General features: G+C 38.7%; 1 protein-coding gene across 1 annotated transcript in view; it reads left to right on the top strand.

Annotated features, from left to right (window-relative positions):
* Positions 1-10,328, top strand: part of BTC (betacellulin) — a 43,220-nt gene extending 32,892 nt beyond the window's left edge. The window contains exons 4-6 of the mRNA XM_055336518.1: positions 4,594-4,740; positions 6,784-6,891; positions 8,319-10,328. Coding sequence (XP_055192493.1) covers positions 4,594-4,740; positions 6,784-6,889 — 253 coding nt within the window. The 3' untranslated portion in view covers positions 6,890-6,891; positions 8,319-10,328. The remainder of the gene's footprint in view (positions 1-4,593; positions 4,741-6,783; positions 6,892-8,318) is intronic.
* The last annotated feature ends 2,219 nt before the right edge of the window (positions 10,329-12,547 follow it).

Genomic DNA, 12,547 nt, shown 5'->3' with positions numbered 1-12,547 from the left:
ATTATAAAAGGGAATTGGAAGAAAAGTGCTCTTTTCACATCTTAGAAGACTGAGTCCATTTAATTTTATTCAAGCACAGCTTTTTTTTTTTTTGCATTTTAAAAAATATTTATTTTCTTCTAAAGAAATGTTCTTCTAAGAACTCCCTGAGACCTTTCCTGATGGATGGGCAAGGTGATTTTTTTAAGTATAATTTTGACCTAAAGTTCATAGAATGTTTCTGTTTTTATGTGCAGTTCTCCCGTTATACATTTTTTTTCATAAGTGTCCCAGAGCAATTCTAATCCCTCATTTAATGGCACATCTAAGGGTCATGGACTTCATCAAAATTTAATTATAATTAAATCTAATTTAAAAATAAATATACTGGGTAATACTTAGAAGGGGATAAGAGTTGCAAATCTAAGGAAATAAAAATATGTGTGTGTTTGTGTGTGTGTGTTGGGAAAGAAGAGAGCTGATATTTATTTTTATTTCCTTTACTTGCTCACTGGCTTAGGAGAATATATTGAGTTTTTAAAATATTTATTTTTATTTTTTATCTCACTTTTTTTCTTTTAGTGAGAGATAGGGCGCACATACTCATGCAAACCTATGGCACTGGGGTGGGGGGGTAAAATCAAGAATCTTAGGCAGTCTCCACACCCAGCACAGAGCCCCACCTGGGGCTCCATCTCCTGATCCTGAGATCATGACCTGAGCTGAAATCAGAAGTCACAACTGAGCCACCCAGATGTCCCAAATTTTAAAAATATTAATACTATTTAACCCAGTACATTTTTCTAGCTTGTCCGTGTGTGTGTCTGCAGATTTATTGTTCTCTAATATTGCTGCCTTCTAAAATGAAAACCACAATATGTAATCCATTCAGATCAATACACAGTTCGCCCCCTTCAGCGTGAGACTAAAATTAATTTCCACGGCCTCCGTAGCTCCCCTGATCCTGGCTCACCTTTCTAGCCATACCCCTCACTATTCCCAAGTGCTCCTCTGAGGTCCTACTTCCTTTCCACACTTTATCATATACACTCTCACAGTCCAGAAAGCTTATTCTTACTGATGTTTTAAGATGCAGCTCAGACATCAGCTCCTCCGGACCCCTGCATTGATTTCCCTCTTCTCGGACACACGCACAGGTGTGTTAGATGGCCTTTCTCTGAGACCCAGTCACCCTTCTATGAAAACTTTTCCTCTGGAGCATAGCTGTTGGCTTTTCTGAGTGTCCTGCCCGTGACTGTGAGCACCTAATGGTGGGTCTCATGGCTTATTCATTCTTTGTGTTCCAGTGCCAGGTACAGCGCCAGAGTTTAATAGGCGCTCAGGAAATGACTAGTGAATAAGTACATAAGTCCCTCTAGCACGGTCCATCAAATGCTATGCTAACTGTCAAAATCAAGGCCTTACTCTGGGTCAGAAACAGCTTCCTAGTAGTAGATTGGTGCAGAATCAATAGTAAGCAGAAGAACAGAGGAGTCAGGACACAGATTTTGGAGTCAGATACACCTACGCTAAGATTTCGCTTGCACCAATTATACGCACTGCTAACAATGTTTCAATTACCTTTCCTGAGCCTCAGTTTTATCATCTGTAAAAGGGGATAATACTATCTCCCTTTCAAGTGTTGGAAATAAAGCAATATGTTAAGTAAAAATACCTATTGTAGTACCCAGCACAGAGTAGGTGTTCCATTAAGTGTACTGCTGAGATGAGTGGGACATATTTTACCTGGGCCTGACCTTTTAGGTGACTTGGCATAGCACAGATTCAGGCAAAACTGCCTTGCCATTGGTGACTCTGCTACCTTCGAAAATTAGAAGTATATCCTTTCTGCTTAGAATTACCAGGAGTTGTGGTTGTGTAAAAATAGTTGTCTGTTTTTATAATTGAAAAAAGAAAAAAAAAGGTGTGTTTCCAATAACTCAAATTCCCTTGGTCTTCTCAGTATTTTCTTGGAGTGGGGATGATTTGTTTCTGGATACATACCTTTTATTATTTATACAACACAGTTCATTTAAGCAGTGTTACATGAGCTTAGGGCATAACCCTGAGAGCCAAACTTCCTGTGCTTGAATTCCATCCACACTTACTTAATTTCTCTATACTTCAGTTTTTCCAACCGTAGAATGGGTTAATAATGGCATCTACCTCAAAGGTTGTTGTGAGGATCAATTGAGTTAATAGTTACAAATCTCTTATAATGGTGTCTGGTGATTATTTCAGAACAGTGATCCCAAATTTGATTTATCACAGTCCTCAAGGGTCATGGGCATCTTTAAAGATTATTTTATATTTTATAAGATGCTTATTAAATAAAAACTCATTTACTCAGTTATTCAGCATTTAATAAACATCTACTAGGATCTGGCACTCTTGACCTCTGCCTCTCTCATGGAAATGACCATTAGCTGATATATTATTGGTTTGCTGAGAAGGGAAATAGCATGAGAGCCACTATAACTGGCTATGTAAAGGTTCGACCTTCCAGCACGGTTCCATTACGTTTCAACTTGCGAGAAATACTGCTTGCTGAGAAATTCAATTAAAGCATGCTTAAGCCACAGAACCCAGAACCCATAATTAGAAAAACATTCTAAAAGAGCAACAAGTAATTGCTGTGTATTTTATGAGCAACGTTATTGTTTAAAAACGCCATATTTAGTAAATTCGTTAGGAAAACAAGCTAATTGAAAAAGACTATATTTGTAAGACTTTAATTATGGCCTTAAAAAAAAAACTCGTTAAAAATCTCCCTCCCACATATGCAATTAAAGATGATTCTGCACCACCACCCCTCCCAGTTCCATCCTATGTGCAAGAGACTTTTGATATTTCAAGATATTTCTAAGTTCTCTTCCTGTGATTTTGACCTTGCAACCAAGATGCTTAGCTATCTTGCAGGAAGCAATTTTCCCTATTTATATCCTTAGGGTCCTTTTGCAATATATGCCATTAGATATCTTTTCTCTTTTTCTTGCATTGAGTATCACCTTTCAATTGATGATTGTGACTGAGATAGTTTTTTGTTATTGTTGTTTCAGGCTTTATATCAGCTATAATGTTGGCTTTAAGGGATCTTCCTTGTGCAAGCTAGACTTTGTGGGAAGTAACTGCCTTGCTTCTGTCAAATATAGCCCAGAGAATGGCCTAGCAATAGATCCTTTCTTTAAAACATAAAAGCAGAACAAAATAAAACAACAAAAAATAAATAACCAAGGTTACATAGAAATCTTTTTAAGGAGCATAATTTCATCTTTTTGAGATTTAAGTAATTATATAACCAATAACTATTTTGTTCTGAATGAGTCTAAGGGGTCAAAAGGGCAAATATTTGTTAAGCAAAGGTACTGATATTACAACATACGTTTTCAATTTTGAAATGTCTTCAGACAACTTCTTATTTGACTTTTAAGCATCTACCATGATTCAGAGAATACTATGGATAGTCCCCAAATCACTGAGCCTTTAGCTCGTTGAACATTGCTCAGACAAGACTTGGCTTGGTCAAAGGGAATCTGCTGTCATGGGGTAAATCCTAAGGCTGTACTGATAAAGAGGTGAGAGATTAAGGAAAGTGAAAGTCCCTCTTGGAGATTTGTTAATTTCCAGGAGCTGCACTACATGGGGGCCACGGAGAAAGGGGTCTCTTTACAAGGGCAGTAGAGGGCATGGTATACCCATCTGAAAATGGCCCTCTGAGCATCAGATTAAGGAGCTGGAGAGGACAAGACCTATTGTGTTTTGGGGAGATGTGGTTGGAGAAGTGGTAAATAGAAGAGTATCACCTAATCTGTGGCCACTGAGAATAGAACTGGTGGGTGGAAGTTAAGAGAAAGAGAGAGAAAGGAATCCTGTTGAATCACATTTATGGAGCTTTCTAGGTGTTAGGCATTGGTCTACAAACTTTCACATACATTACCATGTTGGATCATATAAAACAGTATAATTTTTAAATAATTTTTAGCCAGAGAGCTTGGGCATGTTGAGTGCCCTACGATGAATGGGAAGTCCTGGGAATCTTGAACTCCATGTCATGTGATATTTCAGTGCTTGGGAATGCTGCAGAGGAATCTTTACCATCCCCTCTCTTTCAAGCTCAGAATCTAAAATTTTAAAATAAGTTTTAATAAATTGACATCATCGCTGTGTATTTATATTAGCCATATTGCTAATGTTCAAGTGATGACAGGTTTTCAGCAAAGCAAAGAAAGTGAATTTATTCATGAACACAGTGTTGTACGGCTTTATTTGAGAAAGTTTTGTTTTTGTGTTTAAAGAAACTGCATCCTTTATTAATTGCAGTAATGACAACAGTGCTTGTTTCTTCAAACAAGAAATGGTAGATTCTTAAAAGTCTTCCATTGTTGGGCAGCCTGGGTGGTGCAGTGGTTTAGCGCCGCCTGCAGCCTGGGGCCTGGTCCTGGAGACCCAGGATCGAGTCCCCTGTCGGGCTCCCTGCATGGAGCCTGCTTCTCCCTCTGCCTGTGTCTCTGCCTCTCTCTCTCTCTCTTGTTCTGTGTGTCTCTATGAATAAATAAATAAAAAATCTTAAAAAAAAAGTCTTGTATTGTTTACCTTGTTGTTTTATTTTTCCAGCTGTGATGAAGGCTATACGGGGGCGAGATGTGAGAGAGTTGACTTGTTTTACCTCAGAGGAGATAGAGGGCAGATTTTGGTGATCTGTTTGATAGCAGTTATGGTCATTTTTATCATTTTGGTGGTCGGTGTCTGCACATGCTGTCAGTAAGTATTTTTTAAATTTAATTTCAAGTAAATCTTAGATATTGTATTTTGCTGTTTCTTTTTTCTTCTCTTCCTTCCTCCCTTTTTGCTATGATTAAAATACATCACTTTTTGAGGTTTACCATCACTTATATGGAAGTATCTACTTATAATAAAACACATGATGCATAGTTTTTTTCATTTTGCTGAGCATAATTATTATACTTGAAAATAAAATGTGTATAAATCTCTTGATTAAAAAAAAAAAAAAACAAACCCAGAAGAATGGTGGGCAAAAAAAGGCAAAGGCGATCAAAGATACAGACTTCCAATTGTAAGATAAGTAAATCCCGGCAATAAGTCAATCATGTACGTTGTGGCAACTGTAGTCAACAATACTGTATTGTATGTTTGAAAGTTGCTAAGGGAGAAGATCTGAAAGGTTCCTCTTCACAAGAAAGAACAATTTTGTAACTATGTATGCTGCCAGTGTCAACTAAACTTACCCTGATGATCATTTTGCAGCATATACATATATCAAATCATTATGTTGTATGCCTGAAACTAATACAATGTTCTATGTCAATTATATCTTAATAAAAAAAATCCAATTATAGAGTCTTAAAGTCAGTCATATTTTATGTGGGTTTGTTAGTACTAAATAAGACTTTGTTATCTTAAATTTTACCTAGACATAGTAACTTAGGAAGGTAGACACAAACACCCAAAAACATCCCTCCCGCCCCCCCCCACCCGCCCCGCCAGGCCACAGTAAAATAATGGATTTTATTTACAAAAGATGATTACACTGTTTTTCCTTTTCATTATGTACCACAACTTTGGGAATCAAGAAACAAATTGATTTTTTTTCTCTGCAGCAGAGTGTTTTGGTACAATGCTTAAGTTAGTTTCTTTTGTAAAGCTAACAAAATTTGTATCAGACCAGGACTCCAGCAGAATATGGTAAAAGGATATTTTTTTAAAAAATTTATTTATTTATTCATGGAAGACACAGAGAGAGAGGCAGAGACACAGACAGAGGCAGAAGCAGGCTCCATGCAGGGAACCCGATGCAGGACTGGAGCCGATGCGGGACTCGATCTCAGATCCCAGGATCAGGCCTGATCGGAAGGCAGATGCTCAACCAATGAGTCACCCAGGTGTCCCAGAAGGACATTTTTAAAGTGCTATGTTCTTGTCTTGAGAACCTAGTCTAGCCTCCTAACCCACTGCATTTACTTTTGGGCTACTGTACACACCCAACTAGGATGTCTCATGACCCCTTTCTTCACAAAAAAAAAAAAAAAAAACAACTTTAGTGTAGCTACCAGAAGTCTAGAATCTTTAATTTTTTACCCCAGCTCTGCCTTTAAATATCTTTGAGACCCTGGACCCTGGACAAACCTCTCAACATCTTTAAACTTGCATTTTATTTTCTGTAAAACAGGATGATTAAATCAGATAATCTTGTAAGATTCCTTGTAGCTATAAAAGGGAAAGATATTAATTTTTTTTATTTGCCTTATGACAAAAGGAGTTTTTGTAACATGAGTTTTGGGGCAGAGCTGAGAAATGGCCTATTTTATTATGTCGACTTTGAATTACGCTTTAAGAAACTGTACTGCAGTCCAGAGTATCTAACATTTTTTAACTTTTCTGACCTTAATTAACATATCCAGAGGCTACCTTCATTTTCTTGGTTTTCTTACATCTGTTTCCAATTTGTACTGTTTCTTATTCACACACTAAATAATGCTTATTAGTCAGTTTTGTAAAATAACTTGTCCTGAAAATTCTTCTTGTGCTAACCAAGCTTCGTCAACAACTGGGTGCCGTAGTCTTCCTAGTTAGGTAGCTCTACTCGATTCACACTTTGGCCTACTGTAGCTATCCTTTGAACCTGGAGAAAGGTAAGTTAAGAGAGAACCTAAGATTTTAAGAAAAAAAAGGAACCTACGTATTTTTAGCCATCTAGAAATAAGATCATAGGCCCTCTTGACGGTTGACTTTGTGTTCACATGAGCTAACAGGTCTGTACTAATGTCTGACACTTTATTTTCCAAGTCCACTGAGGAGGCGTCGTAAAAGAAGGAAGAAAGAAGAAATGGAAACTCTGGGTAAAGATATAACTCCAATAAATGAAGATATTCAAGAGACTAGTATTGCTTAATGGTAAGTGTGATGAATTTGGTAGAAGGGATAATATTCAGGTGATAGTTACCTGATGAAATGGGCCTTAACTTTGTCTAGGAAATCAATGAGTAGATTTTGATTATGCTTAGAAACATCTAAAAGTAAATCTATTTTTTTTATGCAATCCAAAGCCAAATAAAAGACTTTCTCATATCTCTCTTTTGTGTGTTGCCCATTGAGAGGCATGTGGAAAGAGGACTTTTATATACTTTTTCTAGTGTGCTGAGGTCAACCTGCTTTCTAATGCTACATGGTTGTGGCGATTCTTTTATGCTTTTTCTTCCTCGCTTTTGGATACAAAGAGGAGGTATTTTAGTTTCCACATCTCACATTGAAAAAAATAGCAATAACCATGTTTTAATAATAACCACATTTGCTGAGCATTTACCCTATGCCAAACTCTTTAAATGTCACATCAATTAGGATCCCAGCAATATCCAACAAGGAGATTTTGACGAGAGTCTGGGAGGGCAGAGTTGAGGAACCCACAGGAACTTGGAGACTCCTGGAGCCTACACTGGCAGGAGGCTCTTCCCCTTCCATGCCTAAAAGGACCAAGAAGATTACTTGGGCACTGAGAGGCTGGCCGCAAGAGGGCCCAGACTTTGTAGGAGCTGTATTGATGGATGGAAGTAGCTACTGCTGGAAACAAAACAAGGAGGAGGAGGAAATGCAGGAAAAAGTACCCCAAACTAGCTCATCTCCTGCCTTCAGATCTTCAGCAGGTGCCTCCTGTTAGCCAAACCCAACCAGAACCTGGGGTAGGGGGGCAAGGGAGCCCTTCAGATGTATCAGCCACCTGGAGTGCAGAGCAGGGCACTCTGCACAGAAAGGCTCCGAGGGGGCAAACGGCGCATGGCGAGTAGATCAGCTGGCTACGGTAGTTTGGCTGTGACAGCGTCAAACCCAATCAGACCGATTTAAAATGCAGGGATTGTTTTGACGCGCATGAACTGGCCTCCAGAAGGAAGGTGGTCGCTACCCTTGGGTGAGCCAGACTCCCACACAGGGAAACATTCGTTGTCTATTTCTGCTCAGGTATCAAGGACTCGGCTTCATCCTTGGCGACTTCCTCTTAGTTGTAGCAGTAGCAACCCCAGCCACAGGCTTCCCTGTTCACACCCAGCAAGAGAGAGCAGGGACTTTCCGTAGCTCTGCCAGCAGAACAAAGGGTCTCCTTTCCCAGAAACATCCAACGGATGCATGCTGTGCAGTACATATTTATCGAGAAATTATATTTTTCTAACTTACTACAGGATGATACTAATCATGAATGAATTGAAAACAAAAATGCTGAAAAAAAAAGAAAACAAAAATGCTGGCTCTAGGTTTTATTATTATTCATTTTTAATTTGCATAGTACATTTCTTTTTACTAGTTTGCTGTCTCTTTCCTTATTCCTACAGACTATGAAGTTACCTCCAGGCTAGCGGCAAGCTGCAAGATGCCTGGCTTGTTTGAAAATGGACAGAATGTGTCTCAGGAAAATAGCCAGGAGAAATGAATTTTAAATAATGTATTTACTTTTTGTTTGTAATGTTAGTTTGCATTTTTTACTATTTTTGTAATGATGCGTAACTTTATTATTGTTTAGTAATTGGGAAAAACCACTCAGTTCAGAAATTTTAATAAACTTCCACTAAAACTTCTGTCACCAGGATTAGTAGTCAAACAAAAAAGGAAGATGAGGAGTTTAGGTTTTAGGAATGGAATTACTAGTAAAGCTACTTTTCATCCAGCACTTTCCATGGACTGAGAGTTTAAAGTTTATCATTTCCTTTAATTCTTTTAAGAACCTATGAGGTGGGCGGCCCCAGTGGCTCAGCGGTTTGGTGCCACCTTCAGTCCAGGGCGTGATCCTGGAGACCCCGGGATCGAGTCCCAGGTCGGGCTCTCTGCAGGGAGCCTGCTTCTGTCTCTTCCTCTCTCCCTCTCACTCTCTGTGTCTCTCATGAATAAATAAATAAATAAAATCTTTAAAAAAAAAAAAAAAGAAAGAACCTATGAGGTATCTATTGTGATCCTCATTTCCCATATATGGGAACAGACACAAAGAAATTAAATAACATAGCCCAGGTTTGCAAAGTTATCAATTGGTGGGGCCAAGATTGGAACCAAGATCTACCCAGTTTCAGTTTGTGTTCTCAACTATCACTTTTGTTGATCAGATTGGGTGCAACCTAACTCACTAATATAACCCAAGACTTTATACTAAACTATATTTTGCCATGACTCTGAGATTCTGGGGCTATTTTCCTGCAGAAACTTAGAATGGAGAGTCCTCACTCTGCCTTACTGTTACCATCACATTTTCTGAGCATTGACTTCTATTATGTTTCTTTGCTCCTTTATAAAGTTTCCATGGCATGAATAAATTCCTACATTAGTAAATCAAACAGATTTGCCCCCTAGCTAGGGTAATGAATAAAGATGGGATACATGCCTGACAGTCTTTAGGGTCCACGTAAGTGTTTGTACTCACTAAGGGATAAATGATACCACTGGGACCGGTTGTTTGTTCCAAGGCAATGGTCAGTGACAGCAGAGCCCAGTCACACTGTTTGTGACCATATTCTTATTTCTGTTCTTCCAAAAAGCATTACCTGTGATTGCTCTGAAGTGGATGTTGTTGCAAGGAAATCATGACCATAAGCATCTATCACTTGGGACCAGCCTGCCAAATATTCCTTCAACTCCATTGCATATTTAATAAAGACCCTTTTAAAACTGAAAGAGCTAAATCTACAGTTAGCCAATATTCCATAGAATATGAAACTTTCTACAATGACTAATTTACAAAAATTGATGGGCGATGTCCCCAAATTGCTGAACTTTTGTTGTGTGATGTTAGCCAAGCAGCTTTTCTTTCCAGAATCCTAGCAGATTTTACTTTGCAGTGTAGACTTCACACATGAAGTGAAGGGGAGAATTCACACTAAAGGGAAGGTTGGATGTCACCTTCTATCATACATCCTGTTTTGAGTGAGAATGAGGCTGTGTTCACAGAAATAGCTCAAATATATTAAGACCTAAGCCAAACAACTAATCATCTCCCAAACCCATTTTTCCTTCTGACTTAATAGCCATCCTTGAAACAGGATTATATCCAGTGGATTCATGCTGCATATGCTTTATTTTCTGGTCTCATTTATGCCCTTATTTTTTCTCAGTGCCCTTTGATACCAAAGTGCTTGAAACAAATGCTTATTACAGCATTTAAAAACAAAACACAATGCTATAAATGTTTTGTCTTCCCTGAACTGATGTTGGTTGACCAATGGAATCTCTCAAGCCAATTCAGGCTTGGGGATTTTGTTTTGATCCTAAAATGTAAATGATGTCTCTTAAAATTTGATGGGTCTGATATCAAGAAAGAACTTCAAAGATTTTCATGTTTTTTAAAAATGTATTTTATAATTGCCTTGCATGATCTAAATGATGTTGTTTATGTAAACTGTCAACATTATCATATAATAAAATAAATTTATTTTTAAAACAAACAAGCATATTTATTTGGAAATTTTTTATCAGTACCATGAATTCTTTTTTTTTTTTTTTTTAAATTCATGATAGTCATAGAAAGAGGAGAGAGAGGCAGAGACACCGGCAGAGGGAGAAGCAGGCTCCATGCCGGCAGCCCAACGCAGGACTCAATACCAGGACTCTGGATCGCGCCCTGGGCCAAAGGCAGGTGCTAAACCGCTGAGCCACCCAGGGATCCCCCAGTACCATGAATTCTTAAGAGAAATAAATTTGCAGGTTATTGCTCTAAAAAAGTTATATTTTATAGAGACTACTATTAGTACATTTGAAATAGTCCATTGTTTTTTCTTAGAAACTAATGAGTTTGGAAGTGTGGTGGACACGCATGAGATATTATCTGCCCCACAGTCTGGCCATACTGTTGAACCCCACCAATAGCTGCATTTGGTTGGTCTAAGGTGAGCACTTCATAAAGTTGGGGGAATTGGAGTCATTCCCAGGGGGACTGTGAACCTGAACAGAAGTTAGTCTTTCTGGGTTCTTGGGACATAAAAATGTGCATTTTGAAGGTATTGTGGCCATATTTTTGTTCCACATGGCCCAGAAGAGCAAAAGAAGCTGGTCAGAGAGGAACGGAGACAAGACTTGAACTTCCTAACAGCCTGAGTCCCTAGTACATGTATTCTCAAAGCTTAGCCTCATTTTGTTCCTGTCTGTGGGCTCTATGAGATATATTAGCATTATAATAGATACTCCATCTGACTTAAACTAGTTCTATTTGGGTTGCTGGAACCTGGAGCCAAGGTCCTGACCAAGACTGGTGAATCATGAGATTGTGGACAAGTTTCTTAAAACAGAAATGACATCCTCCACGAAACAGAGTATCAAGTTATGCTGTTCAAAGAGTGCCTTCGATTGTAGGAGAGGGACGTTCCTAACAGCAGTATTCCATCTTCACCATGCAGCCATTATAAATGATGGTTGCAGGCGGCATGGAATTCAGCAAGCATTGACTGGGCCCCTACTGTTCTAGGCACTGTGCCACCCACTATGAAAAAAGCTAGGGAGGAATAAGACATGCCTCCTTAGGAAGCTTATAGGTTAGTGATAGGAACAGCTACTCACTGAAAATTTCAATACGATTTGGTGTTTGGGAGAAGTCCAAGTTGAGTGAGATCTGAGAAGAGGATGACTAAACCACAATCGGAGAAGGACAAACAGTGTATGTTCTCACTCATTTGGGGAATATGAATAATAGTGAAGGGGAATATAAGGGAAGGGAGAAGAAATGTGTGGGAGATATCAGAAAGGGACACAGAACATAAAGACTTCTAACTCTGGGAAACGAACTAGGGGTGGTGGAAGGGGAGGAGGGCGGGGGGTGGGGGTGAATGGGTGACGGGCACGGAGGGGGACACTTGACGGGATGAGCACTGGGTGTTATTCTGTATGTTGGTAAATTGAACACCAATAAAAATTAATTTATAAAAAAAAAAAAAAAAAAAGAGGATGACTAAACCAGCTTAGAAGGAATTGCGGAAGGCTCCTGAAGAATATTACCTCTGAACTGTTGACTGTCTCTGAGAAATAAAGGACTCTGTCCCAAATTCTGGGCCAGGCCAGGTATTTCTTGGGACCTTGTCAAATTCTATAGAATTTCTTGGAAAGCCGTAGCAGTGGAGGAACAGGGAATAAGAGAAAAGAATAAATCAAGGTCAGAATGCCCCGGGCATGATATGATAGAGCATATGGGCATGTGAGCAGACAGGTAAGATGTTCCTGGTTCCAATGATGTTATTATATTATTAAGTGAAGGGAGAAAGAACTTTTGATTTCCTTCTGAAAGTGGATTATGTGGGCCTTTCACATTTTATATTTTGTATCATTGCCTACAGAGTAGACAAGTTAGACAATGGAGTAAAATGTTCTGAGTCATATAACTTGCTATTTGGACAAAGGTCTGGTTTGTGCAAAATTTTGTGAAGGAAGTCCAGGACATTTTTCAGTACTTTAAGACCAAGTTGATGTCTTGATGAGACCTTCATTTTAGTATGTTCTGCATATATTTTGTTACAAGAGCCTAAACATATTGGGGCATTGCTATTATTAATTCATTAAAAATATTTAGTAAATACCTGCTAAGTGCCAAGTA

This window comes from Nyctereutes procyonoides, unplaced genomic scaffold (genome assembly GCF_905146905.1).
Source record: "Nyctereutes procyonoides isolate TBG_1078 unplaced genomic scaffold, NYPRO_anot_genome, whole genome shotgun sequence".
Lineage (NCBI taxonomy): Eukaryota > Metazoa > Chordata > Mammalia > Carnivora > Canidae > Nyctereutes > Nyctereutes procyonoides.
Note: the sequence above shows the minus strand (reverse complement) of the source record. Positions and strands in the feature narration are given on the sequence as shown.